This window comes from Ranitomeya variabilis, chromosome 6 (assembly GCF_051348905.1).
Source record: "Ranitomeya variabilis isolate aRanVar5 chromosome 6, aRanVar5.hap1, whole genome shotgun sequence".
Classification (NCBI taxonomy): domain Eukaryota; kingdom Metazoa; phylum Chordata; class Amphibia; order Anura; family Dendrobatidae; genus Ranitomeya; species Ranitomeya variabilis.
The window spans coordinates 15,142,343-15,168,822 of NC_135237.1; the positions used below are offsets into that span (position 1 = coordinate 15,142,343).

The 26,480-nt window shown below is 49.0% G+C and overlaps 1 protein-coding gene across 3 annotated transcripts in view; it reads right to left on the reverse strand.

Moving 5' to 3' along the window:
• LOC143783360 (cyclic nucleotide-binding domain-containing protein 2-like) overlaps window positions 1-26,480 on the reverse strand; it is a 60,009-nt gene that overhangs the window by 20,914 nt on the left and 12,615 nt on the right. For all 3 annotated transcript variants that reach the window (XM_077271767.1, XM_077271768.1, XM_077271766.1), the window contains exons 2-7: window positions 21,978-22,109; window positions 17,017-17,088; window positions 16,769-16,932; window positions 16,022-16,178; window positions 15,295-15,446; window positions 12,230-12,368 (exon numbers count right to left, since the gene is read on the reverse strand). In XM_077271767.1, the coding sequence (XP_077127882.1) occupies window positions 12,230-12,368; window positions 15,295-15,446; window positions 16,022-16,178; window positions 16,769-16,932; window positions 17,017-17,088; window positions 21,978-22,109 (816 nt within the window). The remainder of the gene's footprint in view (window positions 1-12,229; window positions 12,369-15,294; window positions 15,447-16,021; window positions 16,179-16,768; window positions 16,933-17,016; window positions 17,089-21,977; window positions 22,110-26,480) is intronic.

A 26,480-nucleotide genomic window follows, 5' to 3' on the forward strand; every position in this document is an offset into this window, starting at 1 on the left:
TGCTTTCACTTACAGAGGATCACAATATACCTGGACGGTCTTACCACAAGGAGCACAGAACTCACCAAGTCATTTCTCTCAGGCCCTTGCCACTTGTCTACAGCCATGGAGAGAGATTAACCATCAAGTTGTCCTCCTTCAATATGTGGATGATCTCCTACTATGCTGTCCTAATCAGGCGACCGCTGAAGAGTCAAGTCTCAGTCTTCTTCTTCATCTTGCACAACAAAACTGTAAGGTGTCCCTCAACAAAGTCCAGTGGTGTCAGCCTAAAGTCGTGTTTTTAGGCCACTGTCTCTCTCCGAAATTGAAACACCTAACGGATGAAAGGAAGCTTGCTATTAAGACCGTTCCTCTACCAAAAGGACCTAAGCAGTTACAAGCTTTTTTGGGACTTATCACATATTGTCGCCAATGGATTCCAGACGCCTCCAAGCTGATGCAACCGTTGTACGATGACCTTAAGACGTCAGCATTTCCACTATGTCCCAAATCTGTTGAAGCCTTCTATGCTCTTAAACAGGCCATACAGTCTGCACCAGCTCTTGGAATCCCAAATTATCAACTACCTTTTTACTTGTTTGTCAGTGAAGTAGCAGGACATGCTTCCGGAGTCCTAGCACAAAAACATGGGGGAAGAACAAGACCAATCGGCTACTATTCTGCCCGCCTGGACTCTGTGTCTCAAGCTTCCCCGACTTGCCTCAGAGCTGTTCATGCTGCACATATGCTTCTGGACAAAACTTCTGATATCATCTTAGGACATCCGGTTCTCTTAATGGCTCCACACGACATAAAAGCTATTCTAGGCCAGACTCAACCTAAACACCTGTCGCTACAGCGTCATATGAGACTCCAATGTTCCCTCTTGATTCCGGATAATGTCACTCTTGTCCGCTGCACCATCCTCAACCCGTCCACGCTGCTTCCTCTTTCCAGGGGGGATGTGGATGATGATGTGGATGATGATACTGATGCTCTCGGAGAAGATGCCTCTACACACTCAGAGGATCATGACTGTCTCGAACAAATGCAGGAAGAAGCAGCCTCCAAGAAAAACGTGTCTGAAGACCCACTCCCACATGCTGAGCTGACGTTCTTCACTGATGGTTCCAGATTTGCAGATGAAACTGGAAGATTCCATACGGGGTATGCCGTGGTTACACATGACCAGGTCATCTCAGCTGGATCGCTACCACCGCACATGTCTGCACAAGAAGCGGAACTTAAAGCTTTGACGTTGGCTTGTCAGGAAGCGACGGAGAAGGTGGTTAACATCTACACGGATTCAAGATACGCTTTTGGAGTGGCTCATGACTTCGGCAGTATCTGGTGTGGCCGCTCTAGATCTACCTTTGGAGGTTGCAGTGATCAAGATCAAAGCTCACGGGAGATTGGATTCTCCAGAAGCAAGGGGGAACTTCTTTGCTGACAAAACGGCAAAAACCTATGCTGTGGATCCATTTGGGAAAGAAAAAGCAGCGGTGTACGTGTCACAAGACACTGAAGAAGGTACAAAAGGCTCTCTTATGAGGATCATCCATCTACATCAAGACAAGACATCGGATGATGAGAAGAAGTCATGGCAAGAAGGAGGAGCTAAAAAGGATGAAGATGGAGTCTGGAGGATGAACAAAAAGGTCTGTCTACCCCGTAATCTGTACCCTTCAGTGACAGAATGGGCACATGGTATCACCCACAGAGGCAAGAATCAGATGAATGACCTAATTTGGAAGACTTACATGGCACCTGGGATTTCTACTGTCACCCAAAAATATTGCAAGTCCTGCCTTGTGTGTGCAACATGCAATCCAGCACCGCCTCAGAAACATTTGGCTAAACCACTATCCCTTTCAGAGAGTTCAGATCGATCGTATTCAAATGCCAAAAGTAGGGAAGTGCGAGTACGTACTGGTAGTGACTGACATGTTCTCAGGATGGCCCGAAGCCTATCCAGTAACCAACATGACTGCCAGAGTGACTGTTAAGAGACTGATGACTGAAGTAGTCTGCAGATATGGGGTCCCAGAGGTAATTGAGAGTGACCAAGGACCTGCGTTCACTGCAGCACTGACTAAGGAACTATGGACACTGGTGGGAGCGAATTTGGGTTTACATACTCCATATCACCCTCAGAGCAGTGGGAAAGTAGAAAGATTGAATGGCACCTTGAAAAATAAAATACTGAAAGCCAGTCAGGAGGTCAGACTTCCATGGACAGACATTTTGCCCATTGCCTTGTACTCAGTCAGAAACACTCCAAGGGGTCCCACTAAACTCACACCATACGAGATTCTTTTTGGGGGGCCTCCAAGGTTGGGTCAATATTTTCCACAACAGCTAGCCTTAGGAAGTGATACTTTGGTAAAATATGTCATTGCCCTTACTAAAGAACTGTCAGTAACACATGCACGAGTTTTATCATCCATTCCAGATCCAGATTCCATTGAAGGTACCCATACTTTCCAACCCGGTGACTACGTGCTGGTTAAGAAGTTCGTCAGAAAGACTTCCCTGGAGTTGAGATTTGAGGGTCCCTACCAAGTGCTCCTGACTACTCCTACTTCGGTCAAACTTGAAGGAAGACCGACGTGGATACACGCCTCTCACTGCAAGAAGTTCGTGTCACCATCAGAACCCTCAACCTGGCGATAATGGCACCTATCTGCTGGGTACATATGTAAATGGTGTGTGTGCCAGTTGTGCCCATCTAGGTCAATTCATATTAGCAGATATAAAAGAAATGTCCCCAAAAGATAAAAATAAGCATTCAAACCCTCTTAACAAGGTGACAGCCATTGCAAACCCCACATTTGAAGATATTCTTGCTATTGAAACAGGATACACTGAGACCAACTTATGGTTGAAGTGGATGAAATATACAGCCAATCAATATAATAAATCTAATTGCTTTGTCTGTGCAGGAGCGAGACCCCACTTAGGATCTGTCCCTCTAGATTTACCCCCAGATGTGGAAAAATGTTTCCTGAGTCTGTTTACTAACAAATCCCTTAATGAAACAAATTGCGAAAATTGGAAAAAGAAGTATCCCATAGTCACAAAAACACCTAATCCAGGTGAAGGCATCACCATATACCCAGGAAAGTACACCTGTTACACTAATACTGAAGGGAGCATATTTTTGGGTAATTTCACAAAGGGATATTGCAGCAGATACAGTAATGCAAGCAGGGGGGACCTGATTAACCAAACCCAGTCTATTTCTGATGTTTTCTGGATATGTGGAGACATGAAGATCAGAACTCATTTAGAAGGAGAGTGGATAGGAGAATGTACACTAGCCAAAGCCATAATGCCCTTCTACATAGCAGCAGAAGCTGAGGAAGCCCTAACTTCAGAAAATCTCCACAGAACAAAACGGGAAACAAATTTAGAACCAAGAGGCAGTTTTGACCCCCACATTTATATCGACGCTATAGGAGTCCCAAGGGGGGTACCAGATGAATTTAAAGCCAGGGATCAAGTCAAAGCAGGTTTCGAATCATTTATCTTACCCCTAGTGACTATAAATAAAAATGTAGACTGGATCAATTACATCTATTATAATCAACAGAGATTTGTCAATTACACTAGAGAAGCTCTTCAAGGTTTGGCAGACCAACTAGGCCCTACATCAATAATGGCTTTCCAAAACAGAATGGCTCTTGACATGATATTGGCAGAAAAAGGAGGTGTTTGCAAAATGGTGAAATCTGCATGCTGTACCTATATTCCAGATAATACAGGTCCCACAGGGAAGGTTACAGTAGCCATAAAAAAAGCTGAACTCCCTACAAAAAGAATTAAAGAAAAATTCAGGTGTAGAAGATCCCTGGGACCAATACTTTTCATGGATAAAGGGATGGCAGAGATGGCTAGCTCAGATAGGCGTAGTCATCCTCGTCGTCCTAATCATCGCAGCTATTATTGTTTGTTGTGTTCTTCCCTGTGTAAGGAAAATGATCGAAAGAGGAGTAAAAACATCAGTGCCCATTTTCATAGCTCAGGAGGTGAGCTATTCTGCAGACATAGAACAACTAGGCCCTCTTCGGTCTTTTACAGTCCACAACTAGGCAGTCAGAGCAGCTGTATGCAAGTTTGTACCTACTTCGGTCAGGGTTACTGAGCACCTCCTGGATCCATCACACACATTGTAAACTTCTTAGACAGGTAGGGACAGAGTAGGATCTGACCTGCTTGTCAAAGTCCAGCTACAAAGGGAGGTTTTCCACAAGGGAAAACTTGTCTCAAACTGGTGAAAACTCCAATTCCCCCTCCCGGGCAAGACGGTCAGATCTAGGGTGTACAACAGGGTTAGTCGCACATGTGTATTTTACTCTAAGTAACCATGGAGATTGGAGAGTAATAGATCCAGCAGGTTGGGAAGTCCCGAGGACATGGGTAACACGCTCCGATATACCTCCGCAGTATACCCATAATTAGTCACACATTATCTGGTGTCAGTAGCATCCATATTGTCATGAAGCCTCTGATGTCATAATAACACTTAACATCGATGGGTTAGGGAACCACGGTGGGATCAAGATAAAAGAAAAGGTTAATAAAGTATTTAGGGGGGACTGTTGAGGAGAGCCATAAGATCAAATACTTAATTAACCTCAACACATAAGGTAATTGAGGGAAACAACCTATAACATGTATTGTTTAACCTTACATAAGTTTTTCCTCAGACAAAGTAAGACACTTAAGATGGCTGCCATCTCCTATACCAGAGCCATGTGCTTAGGTATCCAAGATGAACAATGAAGACACTGAAGATGGCTGCCATTTCCTGTTTCACCAGACCATGCGGTCTGGTATCCAAGATGACGCCCACCTCGATGACCTCATGGATCCACCCACAGCGACGCCCACTCTGATGACCTCACGGACCAACCCACCCTGATGACCTCATGGATCCGCCCATAGACTTGCTCATGCCCAACCCACTAACCAATGGAATACATCCGATCACTCCCATTTTAGAACTAACCGAGCCCCCTTACAGGAGATATATAACATTGTGTTTGACTAATAAACCTTCCTTCTTGGAGCTGAGCCACACTTTGATCAAGGAGAGTTACAGCTGACTGTGTCTGGTGTATTTCTTTAGTGCACATGATCAATATCCATTAGGCCAGGAGTAGGCAACTAGAGAATTGAACATTTATATTAATTGTTCAACCCTAATAATATCTAGTAATATAGTAATCCGGGGGTCCGATATCTAGTAATATAGTAATCCGGGGGTCCGATATCTAGTAATATAGTAATCCGGGGGTCCGATATCTAGTAATATAGTAATCCGGGGGTCCGATATCTAGTAATATAGTAATCCGGGGGTCCGATATCTAGTAATATAGTAATCCGGGGGTCTGATATCTAGTAATATAGTAATCCGGGGGTCCGATATCTAGTAATATAGTAATCCGGGGGTCCGATATCTAGTAATATAGTAATCCGGGGGTCCGATATCTAGTAATATAGTAATCCGGGGGTCCGATATCTAGTAATATAGTAATCCGGGGGTCCGATATCTAGTAATATAGTAATCCGGGGGTCCGATATCTAGTAATATAGTAATCCGGGGGTCTGATATCTAGTAATATAGTAATCCGGGGGTCCGATATCTAGTAATATAGTAATCCGGGGGTCCAATATCTAGTAATATAGTAATCCGGGGGTCCGATATCTAGTAATATAGTAATCCGGCGGTCGGATATCTAGTAATATAGTAATCCGGGGGTCCGATATCTAGTAATATAGTAATCCGAGGGTCTGATATCTAGTAATATAGTAATCCGGGGGTCCGATATCTAGTAATATAGTAATCCGGGGGTCCGATATCTAGTAATATAGTAATCCGGGGGTCCGATATCTAGTAATATAGTAATCCGGGGGTCTGATATCTAGTAATATAGTAATCCGAGGGTCCGATATCTAGTAATATAGTAATCCGGGGGTCCAATATCTAGTAATATAGTAATCCGGGGGTCCGATATCTAGTAATATAGTAATCCGGCGGTCGGATATCTAGTAATATAGTAATCCGGGGGTCCGATATCTAGTAATATAGTAATCCGAGGGTCTGATATCTAGTAATATAGTAATCCGGGGGTCCGATATCTAGTAATATAGTAATCCGGGGGTCCGATATCTAGTAATATAGTAATCCGGGGGTCCGATATCTAGTAATATAGTAATCCGAGGGTCTGATATCTAGTAATATAGTAATCCGGGGGTCTGATATCCAGTAATATAGTATTCCGGGGGTCCAATATCTAGTAATATAGTAATCCGGGGGTCCGATATCTAGTAATATAGTAATCCGAGGGTCTGATATCTAGTAATAGAGTAATCCGGCGGTCCGATATCTAGTAATATAGTAATCCGGGGGTCCGATATCTAGTAATATAGTAATCCGGGGGTCTGATAATTCTAGTAATATAGTAATCCAGCGGTCCGATATCTAGTAATATAGTAATCCGGGGGTCCGATATCTAGTAATATCGTAATCCGAGGGTCCGATATCTAGTAATATAGTAATCCGGGGGTCCGATATCTAGTAATATAGTAATCCGGGGGTCCGATATCTAGTAATATAGTAATCCGGGGGTCCGATATCTAGTAATATAGTAATCCGGGGGTCCGATATCTAGTAATATAGTATTCCGGGGGTCCGATATCTAGTAATATAGTAATCCGGGGGTCCGATATCTAGTAATATAGTAATCCGAGGGTCCGATATCTAGTAATATAGTAATCCGGGGGTCCGATATCTAGTAATATAGTAATCCGGGGGTCCGATATCTAGTAATATAGTAATCCGGGGGTCTGATATCTAGTAATATAGTAATCCGGGGGTCCGATATCTAGTAATATAGTAATCCGAGGGTCCGATATCTAGTAATATAGTAATCCGGGGGTCCGATATCTAGTAATATAGTAATCCGAGGGTCTGATATCTAGTAATATAGTAATCTGGGGGTCCGATATCTAGTAATATAGTAATCCGGGGGTCCGATATCTAGTAATATAGTAATCCGAGGGTCCGATATCTAGTAATATAGTAATCCGGGGGTCCGATATCTAGTAATATAGTAATCCGAGGGTCTGATATCTAGTAATATAGTAATCCGGGGGTCCGATATCTAGTAATATAGTAATCTGGCGGTCCGATAATTCTAGTAATATAGTAATCCGGGGGTCCGATATCTAGTAATATAGTAATCCGGGGGTCCGATATCTAGTAATATAGTAATCCGGGGGTCCGATATCTAGTAATATAGTAATCCGGGGGTCCGATATCTAGTAATATAGTAATCCGAGGGTCCGATATCTAGTAATATAGTAATCCGGGGGTCCGATATCTAGTAATATAGTAATCCGAGGGTCCGATATCTAGTAATATAGTAATCCGGGGGTCCGATATCTAGTAATATAGTAATCCGGGGGTCCGATATCTAGTAATATAGTAATCCGGTGGTCTGATATCTAGTAATATAGTAATCCGGGGGTCTGATATCTAGTAATATAGTAATCCGGGGGTCCGATATCTAGTAATATAGTAATCCGAGGGTCCGATATCTAGTAATATAGTAATCCGGGGTCCGATATCTAGTAATATAGTAATCCGGGGGTCCGATATCTAGTAATATAGTAATCCGGGGTCCGATATCTAGTAATATAGTAATCCGGGGGTCCGATATCTAGTAATATAGTAATCCGAGGGTCCGATATCTAGTAATATAGTAATCCGGGGGTCCGATATCTAGTAATATAGTAATCCGGGGGTCCGATATCTAGTAATATAGTAATCCGGGGGTCCGATATCTAGTAATATAGTAATCCGGGGGTCCGATATCTAGTAATATAGTAATCCGGGGGTCCGATATCTAGTAATATAGTAATCCGGGGGTCCGATATCTAGTAATATAGTAATCCGGGGGTCCGATATCTAGTAATATAGTAATCCGAGGGTCCGATATCTAGTAATATAGTAATCCGGGGTCCGATATCTAGTAATATAGTAATCCGGGGGTCCGATATCTTGTAATATAGTAATCCGAGGGTCCGATATCTAGTAATATCGTAATCCGAGGGTCCGATATCTAGTAATATAGTAATCCGGGGGTCCGATATCTAGTAATATAGTAATCCGGGGGTCCGATATCTAGTAATATAGTAATCCGGGGGTCCGATATCTAGTAATATAGTAATCCGGGGGTCCGATATCTAGTAATATAGTATTCCGGGGGTCCGATATCTAGTAATATAGTAATCCGGGGGTCCGATATCTAGTAATATAGTAATCCGAGGGTCCGATATCTAGTAATATAGTAATCCGGGGGTCCGATATCTAGTAATATAGTAATCCGGGGGTCCGATATCTAGTAATATAGTAATCCGGGGGTCTGATATCTAGTAATATAGTAATCCGGGGGTCCGATATCTAGTAATATAGTAATCCGAGGGTCTGATATCTAGTAATATAGTAATCCGGGGGTCCGATATCTAGTAATATAGTAATCCGGGGGTCTGATATCTAGTAATATAGTAATCCGGCGGTCCGATATCTAGTAATATAGTAATCCGGGGGTCCGATATCTAGTAATATAGTAATCCGGGGGTCCGATATCTAGTAATATAGTAATCTGATCATCTAGTAATAGAATTCTGATGATCCAGTAATCTACTAGTGAAGTTATTTTTTTTGTCTGTTCATTTAGTAATATTGCAATCTCGTGATCAGGTCATAAGTAATATAGTAATCTGGTGATCCAGTCAGCTTGTAGTATAATATTATAGTGGTACTAGATGGCAGCCCGATTCTAAAGAATCGGGAGTCTAGAATCCATATATACTTTATTTATTCAAATGTAAGAATAATACAATTAATAAATAATAGTAAGAAAGAACAAAAAATGGCTGCACTCACCAGCTCTTGACAATTCTTGACAGTACGGCACATTTCTGATTGGTCGCTCGCGGCAGGCGGCAACCAATCAGAAAAGTGCCGCGCACCACGAAGGCATATATCTTTGTCCACCCTGAGCGGGTGTAGGACGCTGGTGACGTCACTTATCTCCGGACATTATCTCCGGACAAAGCCACGGAAGTTGGCACAAATTGCCGGAAGTAGTATTCTAGGCAATTATATATTAGATTTTAATGTTATCAGTGTTTACCTTTGAACGTTTATATTGTATTGTCCTGTCACCAGCCATGTGTACGATTATCGGCCGAAAGCCTCTCTGGAACCAATAATCACCCCATGTAAAGGTATCTTTATAAGTTAAAGATTCAGAATACTATGACTTTTATCATATCCTGAACAGTCAAGTTTTTTATGAACCGTTAAGGTTTTCTGGTTGAAGTAAAAAAAACTCTGAGTGTTTACAGTTTGAAACCATAAAATGTTGAAAAATTGTGTCATTCTTGAGTATATCACTCAATGGTGCTCATAAACGTGTCAAATTTGATCTATAATATACTTTAATATACGTTACTTTAATCTTTAATATACTTAAGAACAGGGCCCCAGACATCACACAGGGGGTCTGAAACACCGCACAGTGGTCCAAAATATCGCTGTGCTCTGCCTGGGGCCCCTGTGCTCTGCCTGGGGCCCCATGTTCTGCCTGGGGCCCCTGTGCTCTGCCTGGGGCCACTGTGCTCTGCCTGGGGCCCCATATGCTGCCTGGGGCCCCTGTGCTCTGCCTGGGGCCACTGTGCTCTGCCTGGGGCCCCATAGGCTGCCTGGGGCCCCTGTGCTCTGCCTGGGACCACTGTGCTCTGCCTGGGGCCCCATATGCTGCCTGGGGCCCCTGTGCTCTGCCTGGGGCCCCATATGCTGCCTGGGGCCCCTGTGCTCTGCCTGGGTGTAGGACACTGGTGACGTCACTTATCTCCGGACATTAGCTCCGGACATTAGCTCCGGACATTAGCTCCGGACAAAGCCACGGAAGTTGGCACAAATTGCAGGAAGTAGTATTCTAGGCAATTATATATTAGATGGGCATTTCCTGAAGGAAATACATGGTGCTTGAACAGCGCTACCAGCTTTACAGCAGCACTTTTCACACACGGGACTGGGGGGCGCGCTTACTTTTGCACCCGGGGCCGGGGGCGCGCTTACTTTTGCACCCGGGGGCGCACTTACTTTTGCACCCGGGGGCGCACTTACTTTTGCACCCGGGGGCGCACTTACTTTTGCACCCGGGGGCGCACTTACTTTTGCACCCGGGGGCGCACTTACTTTTGCACCCGGGGGCGCACTTACTTTTGCACCCGGGGGCGCACTTACTTTTGCACCCAGGGGCGCACTTACTTTTGCACCCGGGGGCGCACTTACTTTTGCACCCGGGGGCGCACTTACTTTTGGGGCCGCACTTACTTTTGGTGGGCGGGGCTCCTCGGCCTCCGATTTGGTTGGTGGGGCCCCTCGTCCTCCGATTTGGTGGGTGGGGACCCTCGGCCTCCGATTTGGTGGGCGGGGACCGGCCTCCGATTTGGTGGGCGGGGACCCTCGGCCTCCGATTTGGTGGGCGGGGACCCTCGGCCTCCGCTTTGGTGGGCGGGGCCCCTCGGCCTCCGATTTGGTGGGCGGGGTCCCTCTGCCTCCGATTTGGTGGGCGGGGACCCTCGGCCTCCGCTTTGGTTGGCGGGGCCCCACGGCCTCCGATTTGGTGGGCGGGGTCCCTCTGCCTCCGCTTTGGTGGGCAGGGCCGCTCGGCCTTCGATTTGGTGGGCGGGGCTCCTCGGCCTCCGATTTGGTTGGTGGGGCCCCTCGGCCTCCAATTTGGTGGGCGGGGCCCCTTATCCTCCGATTTGGTGGGCGGGGACCCTCGGCCTCCGATTTGGTGGGCGGGGCCCCTCGGCCTCCGATTTGGTGGGCGGGGCCCCTCGGCCTCCGATTTGGTTGGCGGGGCCCCTCGGCCTCCGATTTGGTGGGCAGGGACCCTCGGCCTCCGATTTGGTGGGCGGGGCCCCTCGGCCTCCGATTTGGTTGGTGGGGCCCCTCGGCCTCCGATTTGGTGGGCGGGGACCCTCGGCCTCCGATTTGGTGGGCGGGGACCCTCGGCCTCCAATTTGGTGGGCGGGGACCCTCGGCCTCCGATTTGGTGGGCGGGGACCCTCGGCCTCCGATTTGGTGGGTGGGGACCCTCGGCCTCCGATTTGGTGGGCGGGGCCCCTCGGCCTCCGATGTGGTGGGTGGGGCCCCTCGGCCTCCGCTTTGGTGGGCGGGGCCGGGCCCCTCGGCCTCCGCTTTGGTGGGCGGGGCCGCTCGGCCTTCGATTTGGTGGGCGGGGCTCCTCGGCCTCCGATTTGGTTGGCGGGGCCCCTCGGCCTCCGATTTGGTTGGCGGGGCCCCTCGGCCTCCGATTTGGTGTGTGCTCTGCCTGGGGCCACTGTGCTCTGCCTGGGGCCCCATATGCTGCCTGGGGCCCCTGTGCTCTGCCTGGGGCCCCATATGCTGCCTGGGGCCCCTGTGCTCTGCCTGGGGCCCCTGTGCTCTGCCTGGGGCCCCATGTTCTGCCTGGGGCCCCTGTGCTCTGCCTGGGGCCACTGTGCTCTGCCTGGGTGTAGGACACTGGTGACGTCACTTATCTCCGGACATTAGCTCCGGACATTAGCTCCGGACATTAGCTCCGGACATTAGCTCCGGACAAAGCCACGGAAGTTGGCACAAATTGCAGGAAGTAGTATTCTAGGCAATTATATATTAGATAGGGGTAGATGGGTCCATTACTGAGTGCGGAGAGGATCACACAGGGATTTAATGGGGGAGAATGAAGCAGATTGCAGACATTTTTCCAAAACAGATTTTATGGAATCTGCTGTAAAGCCCAATCTCATCAGATCCTTGAGCAATGTGGGGGATCCAGCAGCTGCGGTTTTGTGCGATATAATGCACAGATTTTGGTCGCCATCTGTGAAAGTTGCAGAAAATTACTACAGTGATCAAAATACAAATTGACTCGGAGCTCGTTCTCTATAGATCCACCATGATCCAGGAATCTACTGATTTACTGAGCTACACAGTGATCCAGAAGTGTACAGAGATTTCGCTGCTGCTCTCGTGTCCTGGAGAAATCTCAGAGTAGCCATGAACTCGGCGTTTCACCTCTGCGGTGGGGTCTAAATCTGTCATCATCCTATCCACGTGATCCCGAGGTCGGGATCCACTGCAGATTGTGAGAATCTCTGGTCCAAACCATAAGATTACCTTTGTTACAAAGATGATGTTTTTGCTCTCGTGCGTGTCAGGCACCATGACTTGGCTGTGGCGACATTCCTCCGTCTTGCAATGGTCGGCCAGCGTCTCCAGGGCGGCATCAGACCAGGAGGAGAAAAGATCCATTGATCTGGAAGATATTTCATGAGCCTGTGATCTACCGCCTGTGATCTACCACCAGTGATCTACCACCAGAGATCTACCACCAGAGTTCTACCACCAGTGATCTACCGCCTGTGATCTACCACCAGTGATCTACCACCAGTGATCTACCGCCTGTGATCTACCACCAGTGATCTACCTCCTGTGATCTACCACCAGAGATCTACCACCAGTGATCTACCGCCTGTGATCTACCACCAGTGATCTACCACCAGTGATCTACCACCAGTGATCTACCGCCTGTGATCTACCGCCTGTGATCTACCACCAGTGATCTACCGCCTGTGATCTACCACCAGTGATCTACCACCAGTGATCTACCGCCTGTGATCTACCGCCTGTGATCTACCGCCTGTGTGCAGAAGCTTCTTACTGATGATGGGAAATTCTGCAACATGTAAATAAAAAAAACAAGCTTCATTCTGTCTCCACTTTACTTTGCGCTGTGTAGTCTAGTCGGGTTCATGCTCTGTACAGATGGTGGGCTACAATCTACAGGCGGGGGGAGTGCTCTCTACAGGTGGGGGGAGTGCTCTCTACAGGTGGGGGGAGTGCTCTCTACAGGTGGGGGGAGTGCTCTCTACAGGTGGGGGGAGTGCTCTCTACAGGCGGGGGGAGTGCTCTCTACAGGCGGGGGGAGTGCTCTCTACAGGCGGGGGGAGTGCTCTCTACAGGTGGGAGTGCTCTCTACAGGTGGGGGGAGTGCTCTCTACAGGTGGGGGGAGTGCTCTCTACAGGTGGGGGGAGTGCTCTCTACAGGCGGGGGAGTGCTCTCTACAGGCGGGGGAGTGCTCTCTACAGGCGGGGGGAGTGCTCTCTACAGGTGGGGGAGTGCTCTCTACAGGTGGGGGGAGTGCTCTCTACAGGCGGGGGAGTGCTCTCTACAGGTGGGGGGAGTGCTCTCTACAGGCGGGGGAGTGCTCTCTACAGGTGGGGGGAGTGCTCTCTACAGGTGGGGGGAGTGCTCTCTACAGGCGGGGGAGTGCTCTCTACAGGCGGGGGAGTGCTCTCTACAGGCGGGGGGAGTGCTCTCTACAGGCGGGGGAGTGCTCTCTACAGGCGGAGGAGTGCTCTCTACAGGTGGGGGGAGTGCTCTCTACAGGTGGGGGGAGTGCTCTCTACAGGTGGGGGGAGTGCTCTCTACAGGTGGGGGGAGTGCTCTCTACAGGCGGGGGAGTGCTCTCTACAGGTGGGGGAGTGCTCTCTACAGGCGGGGGAGTGCTCTCTACAGGCGGGGGAGTGCTCTCTACAGGCGGGGGAGTGCTCTCTACAGGTGGGGGGAGTGCTCTCTACAGGTAGGGGGAGTGCTCTCTACAGGTGGAGGAGTGCTCTCTACAGGCGGGGGAGTGCTCTCTACAGGCGGGGGAGTGCTCTCTACAGGCGGGGGGAGTGCTCTCTACAGGCGGGGGAGTGCTCTCTACAGGCGGGGGGAGTGCTCTCTACAGGCGGGGGAGTGCTCTCTACAGGCGGGGGGAGTGCTCTCTACAGGCGGGGGGAGTGCTCTCTACAGGCGGGGGAGTGCTCTCTACAGGCGGGGGGAGTGCTCTCTACAGGCGGGGGGAGTGCTCTCTACAGGTGGGGGGAGTGCTCTCTACAGGCGGGGGAGTGCTCTCTACAGGTGGGGGGAGTGCTCTCTACAGGTGGGGGGAGTGCTCTCTACAGGCGGGGGAGTGCTCTCTACAGGCGAGGGGAGTGCTTTCTACAGGCGGGGGAGTGCTCTCTACAGATGGTGGGCTACACTCTACAAGCGGGAGAAGTGCTCTCTACAGGCAAGGGGAGTGCTCTCTACAGGCGGAAGAAGTGCTCTCTACAGGTGGGGGCAGCTTTCTACAGGTGGGAGAAGTGCTCTCTATAGGTGGGGGAGTGCTTTCTACAGGCGGGGGGAGTGCTCTCTACAGGCGGGGGGAGTGCTCTCTACAGGTGGGGGGAGTGCTCTCTACAGGCGGGGGCAGTGCTCTCTACAGGTGGGGGGAGTGCTCTTTACAGGCGGGGGAGTGCTTTCTACAGGCCGGGGGAGTGCTCTCTACAGATGGTGGGCTACACTCTACAAGTGGGAGAAATGCTCTCTACAGGTGCGGGGAGTGCTCTCTACAGGCGGAAGAAGTGCTCTCTACAGGCGGGGGAGTGCTCTCTACAACCAGCAAAAGTGCTTTCTACAGGTGGGGACAGCTCTCTACAGGAAAGTGAGTGCTCTCTACAACCAGGAGAAGTGCTTTTTACAGGCGGAGGGCTGCTCTCTACAGGTGGGGGCTGCGCTCTACAGGTGGGGGAATGCTTTCTACAGGCGCGGGGAGTGCTCTCTACAGGCGGGGAAGTGCTCTCTACAAGCGGGGGAGCAGCGATCTACAGACGGTGGGCTGTACTCTACAGGTGGGAAAAGTGCTTTCTGCAAGTGAGGGGTCGCGCTCTACAGGTGGGAGGGGTTGCTCTCTACAGGTGGGGGTCCCTGCTCTATAAGCAAGGGCCAGTGCTCTACAGGCGTGCTGAAAGTTCTCTACAGGCGGGGGGCCGCACTGTACAGGCGTGCTGAAAGTTCTCTACCGGCGGGGGGCCGCACCATACAGGGGTGCTGAGTACTCTCTACAGGCGAGAGGGCTGCGCTCTACAGGCGGGGGGCCGCACTGTACAGGGGTGCTGAGTACTCTCTACAGGCGGGGGGCCGCACTGTACAGGGGTGCTGAGTACTCTCTACAGGTGGGGGGCCGCACTGTACAGGGGTGCTGAGTACTCTCTACAGGCGGGGGGCCGCACTGTACAGGGGTGCTGAGTACTCTCTACAGGCGGGGGGCCGCACTGTACAGGGGTGCTGAGTACTCTCTACAGGTGGGGGGCCGCACTGTACAGGGGTGCTGAGTACTCTCTACAGGCAGGGGGCCGCACAACCTTTTTATTACCTGAAGAACTTGAATCGATACTGCGTTTCTTTCTGGAGCTCTTGATCCAGTTTATTCTGGAAGAACTCGGCCCGGTCCACCACCAGCAGCTCCGTGTCCTCCATGCAGATCAGCGTGGCGTTTCTCCTCAGACCTTTCAGTAAAGCCACTTCCTGCGCAAAGGGAAAAAGTCAGTGCCCAAAGGAGGGCAGCCCCGGCCACACAGGGTGTATAGATGGCAGAGGGGGGCTCACACTCAGGACCCCTTTTATCATTCGCTCTTATTCTAGGGGATCCAGTGCAGCCATGTGCTATATGATCAGTCACTGACTTCCATGGGCATTAGGGAGGCACTAACCCTTAGGCTATGTGTACACATTGCAGATTTCCTGCGGATCTGCAGCGTTTTTTTCTGGGCAGAATTGCTGCAGATTCGCATGTGATTTACAGTACAATGTAAATCCATGACCAAAAAAAATGCTGTGCTAATGGTGCGGAAAAATCTGCACAGAAAACGCAGCAGATTCAAAAAAACGACCATGTCAATTCTTTTTGCAGATCTGCTGCGTTTCTGCACCCATTCCATATAGAAATCTGCAGGGGTAAAAAAGGGAGAAATCCGCACAAAAAACGCAAAAAAAACCCACGCAGATTCTGACCTGCGCTTTCTGCCAAGAAATGCAAAATCTGCACAGTCAAATCCGCAACGTGTGCACACAGCCTTAGGCTAGGGCACTTTTATACCCACCCCAAAGCTGGCCCCCTTGTGCAGCAGGATGGGCTCGGGGTCCAGGAGGGCGCTGCTGCCGTCCTCATCTTGTGTCACTGCAATGACGCCTGAGAAGACGAAGTAGAAGCTGTCGCCTCGATGCCCCTTCCTCACGATGACCCGTCCACGGCCGAACCTGTGGAGACCAGAGGTCGAGACACTGACGAGAGCCCCCCATAGCAAAGTGTCTCTGGACACTGAAGCCCCCGTGGAGAGACCCCAGGATACCATGACCGATAGGTGGCCATGTAATGACGGCTCATAGAGGAGGGGGCTCGGTAGTAGGACCCCCGTCACCTCTGCGCCCCTTATGAGTCGCACAGACACATGAAGCACTAATGATTTCTTTCCGGGGTCTGGACCTTCACCAGGGACGATCGTCTGCAGATTCACATCCAACCTGATAGTACAAGAATTGTTGCACAGCTGAGGGGTTGTTACAATTGTATCCAGTCCTCTGTGAAACATCATGGACCGATACACTGTAACAAAGTATCAGCACAGTATTACCTCTCGGGATAGACCAGACTACATACAATTGTAACAAACCCTCAGCTGTGAGACGGGCAAGGACATTATGGATCACTGTGTAGGGAGAGAAAGGTGTCAGTGCACTGACAGCAAGCAGAGATCCTGCAGTGGGGGAATCCATACACCATCTATAAGAAAGTGGCAGCCACAGGAGAGTGGCCTGATCCGAGGGTGCGAGACGCTCTGCGCACTCACCGCCTGTAATAGACCACCTGCGCCAGCATGTGCTGCATCTGTGTGCTGTATCTGCGGAAGCTCAGGATCCCCATCATCATACTGCGGAGGTAGCGGATGTCGCGCTCCGAGCGATGCTCCGGCCTCTGCAGCGTCACCTCCACCGCCTTCTCAGGAAAAGTGAACTACAACAAACAGAGACCCATGTGAAAGCCCCCGAGCTCCACCGCGCCCCCCGATGTCAGGGCCCAGAATGACACGCTGCCCACCTCATACTGAGACCTGAATAAAGTGACGTCAAACACCAGCTCCTCCGCCTTCTGCTTCTTACCCTGCTTCTCCTAGGAAAGAACGTGCAGACAGTACACTATATATATATATATATTATATATATATATATATATATATACAGTACAGACCAAAAGTTTGCACACACCTTCTCATGTAAAGATTTTTCTGTATTTTCATGACTATGAAAATTGTAAATTCACACTGAAGGCATCAAAACTATGAATTACCACATGTGGAATTATATACTTAACAAAAAAGTGTGAAACAACTGATATGATGTCTTATATTCTAGGTTCTTCACAGTAGCCACCTTTTACTTTGATGACTGCTTTGCACACTCTTGGCATTCTCTTGATGAGCCTCAAGAGGTAGTCACCGAGAATGGTTTTCACTTCACAGGTGTGCCCTGTCAGGTTTAATAAGTGGGATTTCTTGCCTTATAAATGGGGTTGGGACCATCAGTTGTGTTGTGCAGAAGTCTGGTGGATACACAGCTGATAGTCCTACTGAATAGAATGTTAGAATTTGTATTATGGCAAGAAAAAAGCAGCTAAATAAAGAAAAACGAGTGGCCATCTTTACTTTAAGAAATGAAGGTCAGTCAGTCCGAAAAATTGGGAAAACTTTGAAAGTGTCCCCAAGTGCAGTGGCAAAAACCATCAAGCGCTACAAAGACACTGGCTCACATGAGGACCGCCCCAGGAAAGGAAGACCAAGAGTCACCTCTGCTTCTGAGGATAAATTTATCCGAGTCACCAGCCTCAGAAATCGCAGGTTAACAGCAGCTCAGATTAGAGACCAGGTCAATGCCACACAGAGTTCTAGCAGCAGACACATCTCTACAACAACTGTTAAGAGGAGACTTTGTGCAGCAGGCCTTCATGGTAAAATAGCTGCTAGGAAACCACTGCTAAGGACAGGCAACAAGCAGAAGAGACTTGTTTGGGCTAAAGAACACAAGGAATGGACATTAGACCAGTGGAAATCTGTGCTTTGGTCTGATGAGTCCAAATTTGAGATCTTTGGTTCCAACCACCGTGTCTTAGTGTGACGCAGAAAAGGTGAAGGATGGACTCTATATGCCTGGTTCCCACCGTGAAGCATGGAGGAGGAGGTGTGATGGTGTGGGGGTGCTTTGCTGGTGACACTGTTGGGGATTTATTCAAAATTGAAGGCATTCTGAACCAGCATGGCTACCACAGCATCTTGCAGCGGCATGCTATTCCATCCGGTGTGCGTTTAGTTGGACCATCATTTATTTTTCAACAGGACAATGACCCCAAACACACCTCCAGGCTGTGTAAGGGCTATTTCACCAAGAAGGAGAGTGATGGGGTGCTACGCCAGATGACCTGGCCTCCACAGTCACCAGACCTGAACCCAATCGAGATGGATTGGGGTGAGCTGGACCGCAGAGTGAAGGCAAAAGGGCCAACAAGTGCTAAGCATCTCTGGGAACTCCTTCAAGATTGTTGGAAGACCATTCCCGGTGACTACCTCTTGAAGCTCATCAAGAGAATGCCAAGAGTGTGCAAAGCAGTCATCAAAGCAAAAGGTGGCTACTTTGAAGAACCTAGAATATAAGACATAATTTCAGTTGTTTCACACTTTTTTTGTTAAGTGTATAATTCCACATGTGATAATTCATAGTTTTGATGCCTTCAGTGTGAATGTACAATTTTCATAGTCATGAAAATACAGACGAACCTTTAAATGAGAAGGTGTGTCCAAACTTTTGGTCTGTACTGTATATACAAGATGGTGGCCCGATTCTAACGTATGGGGTATTCTAGAATATGCATGTATGTATATAGCAGCCACATAGTATATAGCACAGGCCACGTAGTATATAGGAGCCATGTAGTATACTGTATAGCAGACAAATAGTACGTGGCCTGTGCTATATACTATGTGGCTGCTATATACATACATACATATTCTAGAATACCCGATACGTTAATACAGGCCACGCAGTATATAACACAGCCCAAACAGTATATAACACTGGCCACGCAGTATATAGCAGCCACGCAGTATCTAACACGGGGCACGTAGTATATAGCACAGCCCACGCAGTATATAACACTGCCCATGCAGCATATAGCAGCCACGCGGTATATAACAGTCCACGTAGTATAAAATAATTAAAATAAAAAATAGTTATATACTCACCCGCCGGGATCCAGCGAAGCTCTGGCGATGAGCGCGCGGCTGCCGCCATCTTCCGTTCCCAGGATGCATTGCGCAATTACCTGCTAAGACCGCTAAGTCTTCTGGGTAATTGCGCAATGTATCCGTGGGAATGGAAGATGGCGGCAGCCGCGTGCGGCTCGGCGGACTATGGAGGGCGAGAATAGCAGGTTTTTTGTTTTTTTTAACATTACTTTTTTTTACTATTGATGCCGCATAGGCAGCATCAATAGTAATAAGTTGGGAACACAGGGTTAATAGCAGCGGTAACGGAGTGAGTTACACGCGGCATAACGCGGTCCGTTACCACTGGCATTAACCCTGTGTGAGCGGTGACCAGAGGGGAGTATGGAGTGGGCGCCGGGTACCGACTGCGGGGGAGTAGGGAGGGACTAATCAGACTGTGCCCGTTGCTGATTGGTCGCGGCAGCCATGACAGGCAACTGGCGAGACCAATCAGCAACGTGGGATTTCCGTTACGGAAGTTGCAGACAGAAAGACGGAAGTACCCCTTAGGCAATTATATAAATAAATATATATATATATATATATATATACTGTACATATGGCCGCCGGCCGAGCTCACTCATCTGACTGAATAGGAAAATAATAATCTCTGAGAAAGTCGCCCTTCGTCCTCTCCAGTGTCGTCCCCTTTATGTCACCACCTCACCTCCAGTGATCGGACGCCCTCAGGAGACGTCTTGCTGCTGCAATCACCCTGCTGCTGCCTCGCTGCCCCCGCAGAAATGTGTTCAGTGATGACCGGGAGCCGGGTCTGGACCGTCAGGTGGTGAAGCTCCATGATGACACCCTCCCTGACGGCAGGTATGGTTTGTGAGCCGGCACATTGTGGTGAAGCACCGGCCGATACTTTCCCTGATATCAGCTTATGGTTCATGAGCCAGCACAATGTGGTGAAGCAGCGGCCGACACCTTCCTTGATATCAGTGCGTCGCCCCGCTGTCCTGGTCGTCGCAGTGGTATTGCTTTCCTCTCGGGGAGAGTGATATTACGTTTGGAGGCAAAGAAGGATAACTGCACCCAGGTATCACAAACATGCAACACATGTCACACTCCAGACCACCAGGGGGAGCTTCTGCTCCTATTTATTAGGTCACTCCCCACATAGGTAAAACTGGTCGCCTGTAGGGAAAGTTAGTGAGTTGCTGGCTGAGCTCAGCTCACGTAGTTGGTCCCTGACAGGGGTGGGATCCTGTCAGAGAACGAAGGAGAAGGACACGGAGCTGTGCATGCCCTCAGAGCTGCAGCTCCTAGGAAGAGACACAGAAGGCAGAACTGTATTGCAGCGAGCGTGAAGGAAGTTGTAGCAAAGGAGAGGATACCAGAAGGGGACCAGCCCTACACAGGCTGCCTCCTTCTGAGGCGCAGAATCCCAGTAGCCGGAGCACCGAGGTAGTAACGACCTTTATGCCTTGCTCCAGAGACCGGCAGGACAGCTAATTGCAAGTTACTGATCTGCCCTACACCCAGGAGGCATGGTGGCACCCCATGGAGGCCGGGGCGTGCGAGAGACCCTATAAACCGCCTCAAGCCACCAGTCATACGGGTTTGTCCTATCATATATGGGGGACAGAGAGAAAGACATTACATCTGTGAGACCCTTATGTGAAGCCTTAGGCAGTAAGGGACTACACCACCGCAGCGCAAGGGAAGGCTACTGATTTCCACCTGGATAAGGGGACTCTGGATTTGCCTCCAAACCGGCCGGACTCTGCCAGCCCTGTGATCTGGTACCCTGGACTGTGGACGCTGAAGTCTACAGTAAAAGGTAAAGAGACTGCGACCTTGTGTCCTCGTTCTTCACTGCTCCTCTCACCATCCACCATCTACACACCGGGAGCCCTGGGGACACACTTCACCTGTGGGAAGGTATACCATCTAGCTGCCATAACATCACCCCAGCGGACCCCTAAGCAGCGTCGGTCACCCTGACCGAATACCACAGGTGGCGTCACAAACACAAACTCTATCCCTTTAAAGACCTTTCCCTTTTACACGGACGTCCCAGGACCACGGACCGGGTCAGCCACCGTTACATCCCCCTGTGAACCGCAGGACCCGGTACCGAGTACCCCACGGCCCCATGGGGGGCGATCCATCAGCTTATGGTTTGTGAGCCGGCACAATGTGGTGAAGCAGCGGCACCGGCCAACAGCTTCCCGCAGCGTTTCTGATTGACGCACCTTGTGCCATCATTGATCTCTACAGGTGGGGGCCGTACGGGAGCAGATCACGTGGTATTTTGGGGGTCTACAGGGGGAGTCGGGAGCTAATAGACACGTTTGAGGGAGGCGCACAGGAGCAGATAAAGGTGATGGCATTTGTTCATAAACCGATGACAGGATCCCTTTAACCTGCTTGGCCCAAAACTGTACCTGGTAATAGGACGGTGCAGCAGCTGCACACGGCTCTGACGCCCGGGATTATTTCGGCTTTTTTCTTCCATTGTCAGGACTGTAATCAGGGAGTGAAGCTCCAGATCCCCGATCCCTGCGGAGTCGCCCTGCTCTGCACTCGCCATCCTGGCACTTGTGGTGTCTGCAGCGGCCCAGACATGTCCCACAGTGCAGGGGAACGCACGGACACTGACGCAACACGTGGGGGCAATAACTCATGGGACACCCCTCATATACTGCACATATACACAGTAGATCACAAAAGTGAGTACACCCCTCATACACACACATATAACAGAGGAGCCTCAGGGACTTCTCCGCTCTCTCACCTGACTCTCATAACAGCGCTCCACCTCCACGTCCCCCCAGAACGACGCTCCTCTCGCCTCCTCTGCCGTCTGGATGAAGAATCTGATCGCCGATTGTAAGAGCGAAACCCTCCGCACCAACCGCAGGAAAGTCTGCCGAGAAAGCCGTCATGTTACATGATGGGAGGAGTAGTACTGTGCTGTTCTATGAGGCAGTATCACACAGGATAGGATTAGATACACGGCTCAGCAGTCAGTATCACACAGGATAGGATTAGATACACAGCTCAGCAGACAGTATCACACAGGATAGGATTAGATACACAGCTCAGCAGTCAGTATCACACAGGATAGGATTAGATACACAGCTCAGCAGACAGTATCACACAGGAGAGGATTAGATACACAGCTCAGCAGTCAGTATCACACAGGATAGGATTAGATACACGGCTCAGCAGACAGTATCACACAGGATAGGATTAGATACACGGCTCAGCAGTCAGTATCACACAGGATAGGATTAGATACACGGCTCAGCAGACAGTATCACACAGGGGAGGATTAGATACACGGCTCTGCAGACAGTATCACCCAGGAGAGGATTAGATACACAGCTCAGCAGACAGTATCACAGGATAGGATTAGATACAGCTCAGCAGACAGTATCACACAGGATAGGATTAGATACACAGCTCAGCAGTCAGTATCACACAGGATAGGATTAGATACACGGCTCAGCAGTCAGTATCACACAGGAGAGGATTAGATACACGGCTCAGCAGTCAGTATCACATAGGATAGGATTAGATACACAGCTCAGCAGTCAGTATCACATAGGATAGGATTAGATACACGGCTCAGCAGTCAGTATCACACAGGATAGGATTAGATACACGGCTCAGCAGACAGTATCACACAGGATAGGATTAGATACACGGCTCAGCAGTCAGTATCACACAGGATAGGATTAGATACACGGCTCAGCAGACAGTATCACACAGGGGAGGATTAGATACACGGCTCTGCAGACAGTATCACCCAGGAGAGGATTAGATACACAGCTCAGCAGACAGTATCACAGGATAGGATTAGATACAGCTCAGCAGACAGTATCACACAGGATAGGATTAGATACACAGCTCAGCAGTCAGTATCACACAGGATAGGATTAGATACACAGCTCAGCAGACAGTATCACACAGGATAGGATTAGATACAGCTCAGCAGACAGTATCACACAGGACAGGATCAGGTACACGGTTCAGCAGACAGTATCACACAGGATAGGATTAGATACAGCTCAGCAGACAGTATCACACAGGATAGGATTAGATACAGCTCAGCAGACAGTATCACATAGGATAGGATTAGATACACAGCTCAGCAGTCAGTATCACACAGGATAGGATTAGATACACAGCTCATCAGACAGTATCACACAGGATAGGATTAGATACACGGCTCAGCAGACAGTATCACACAGGATAGGATTAGATACACGGCTCAGCAGACAGTATCACACAGGATAGGATTAGATACAGCTCAGCAGACAGTATCACACAGGATAGGATTAGATACAGCTCAGCAGACAGTATCACATAGGATAGGATTAGATACACAGCTCAGCAGTCAGTATCACACAGGATAGGATTAGATACACAGCTCATCAGACAGTATCACACAGGAGAGGATTAGATACACGGCTCAGCAGACAGTATCACACAGGAGAGGATTAGATACACAGCTCAGCAGTCAGTATCACACAGGAGAGGATTAGATACACAGCTCAGCAGACAGTATCACACAGGATAGGATTAGATACAGCTCAGCAGACAGTATCACACAGGAGAGGATTAGATACACAGCTCAGCAGACAGTATCACACAGGAGAGGATTAGATACACAGCTCATCAGACAGTATCACACAAGAGAGGATTAGATACACAGCTCAGCAGACAGTATCACACAGGAGAGGATTAGATACACAGCTCAGCAGTCAGTATCACACAGGAGAGGATTAGATACACAGCTCAGCAGACAGTATCACACAGGATAGGATTAGATACAGCTCAGCAGACAGTATCACACAGGAGAGGATTAGATACACAGCTCAGCAGACAGTATCACACAGGAGAGGATTAGATACACAGCTCAGCAGACAGTATCACACAGGATAGGATTAGATACATGGTTCAGCAGACAGTATCACACAGGATAGGATTAGATACAGCTCAGCAGTCAGTATCACACAGGATAGGATTAGGTACACGGCTCAGCAGACAGTATCACACAGGATAGGATTAGATACACGGCTCAGCAGACAGTATCACACAGGATAGGATTAGATACACGGCTCAGCAGACAGTATCACACAGGAGAGGATTAGATACACTGCTCAGCAGACAGTATCACACAGGAGAGGATTAGATACACTGCTCAGCAGACAGTATCACACAGGACAGGATCAGGTACACGGTTCAGCAGACAGTATCACACAGGATAGGATTAGATACAGCTCAGCAGACAGTATCACACAGGATAGGATTAGATACACGGCTCAGCAGACAGTATCACACAGGAGAGGATTAGATACACGGCTCAGCAGACAGTATCACACAGGATAGGATTAGATACACGGCTCAGCAGACAGTATCACACAGGATAGGATTAGATACACGGCTCAGCAGACAGTATCACACAGGAGAGGATTAGATAACACAGCTCAGCAGACAGTATCACACAGGATACGATTAGATACACAGCTCAGCAGTCAGTATCACACAGGAGAGGATTAGATACACAGCTCAGGAGACAGTATCACACAGGAGAGGATTAGATACACGGCTCAGCAGACAGTATCACACAGGATAGGATTAGATACACGGCTCAGCAGACAGTATCACACAGGAGAGGATTAGATAACACAGCTCAGCAGACAGTATCACACAGGATAGGATTAGATACACAGCTCAGCAGTCAGTATCACACAGGAGAGGATTAGATACACAGCTCAGGAGACAGTATCACACAGGAGAGGATTAGATACACGGCTCAGCAGACAGTATCACACAGGATAGGATTAGATACACGGCTCAGCAGACAGTATCACACAGGACAGGATCAGGTACACGGTTCAGCAGACAGTATCACACAGGATAGGATTAGATACAGCTCAGCAGACAGTATCACACAGGATAGGATTAGATACACGGCTCAGCAGACAGTATCACACAGGAGAGGATTAGATACACGGCTCAGCAGACAGTATCACACAGGATAGGATTAGATACACGGCTCAGCAGACAGTATCACACAGGATAGGATTAGATACACGGCTCAGCAGACAGTATCACACAGGATAGGATTAGATACACGGCTCAGCAGACAGTATCACACAGGATAGGATTAGATACACGGCTCAGCAGACAGTATCACACAGGAGAGGATTAGATACACGGCTCAGCAGACAGTATCACACAGGATAGGATTAGATACACGGCTCAGCAGACAGTATCACACAGGAGAGGATTAGATACACAGCTCAGCAGACAGTATCACACAGGATAGGATTAGATACACGGCTCAGCAGACAGTATCACACAGGAGAGGATTAGATACACGGCTCAGCAGACAGTATCACACAGGAGAGGATTAGATACACGGCTCAGCAGACAGTATCACACAGGATAGGATTAGATACACTGCTCAGCAGACAGTATCACACAGGACAGGATCAGGTACACGGTTCAGCAGACAGTATCACACAGGATAGGATTAGATACAGCTCAGCAGACAGTATCACACAGGATAGGATTAGATACACGGCTCAGCAGACAGTATCACACAGGAGAGGATTAGATACACGGCTCAGCAGACAGTATCACACAGGATAGGATTAGATACACGGCTCAGCAGACAGTATCACACAGGATAGGATTAGATACACGGCTCAGCAGACAGTATCACACAGGAGAGGATTAGATACACGGCTCAGCAGACAGTATCACACAGGATAGGATTAAATACACAGCTCAGCAGTCAGTATCACACAGGAGAGGATTAGATACACAGCTCAGGAGACAGTATCACACAGGAGAGGATTAGATACACGGCTCAGCAGACAGTATCACACAGGATAGGATTAGATACACGGCTCAGCAGACAGTATCACACAGGAGAGGATTAGATACACAGCTCAGCAGTCAGTATCACACAGGAGAGGATTAGATACACAGCTCAGGAGACAGTATCACACAGGAGAGGATTAGATACACGGCTCAGCAGACAGTATCACACAGGATAGGATTAGATACACGGCTCAGCAGACAGTATCACACAGGAGAGGATTAGATACACTGCTCAGCAGACAGTATCACACAGGAGAGGATTAGATACACTGCTCAGCAGACAGTATCACACAGGACAGGATCAGGTACACGGTTCAGCAGACAGTATCACACAGGATAGGATTAGATACAGCTCAGCAGACAGTATCACACAGGATAGGATTAGATACACGGCTCA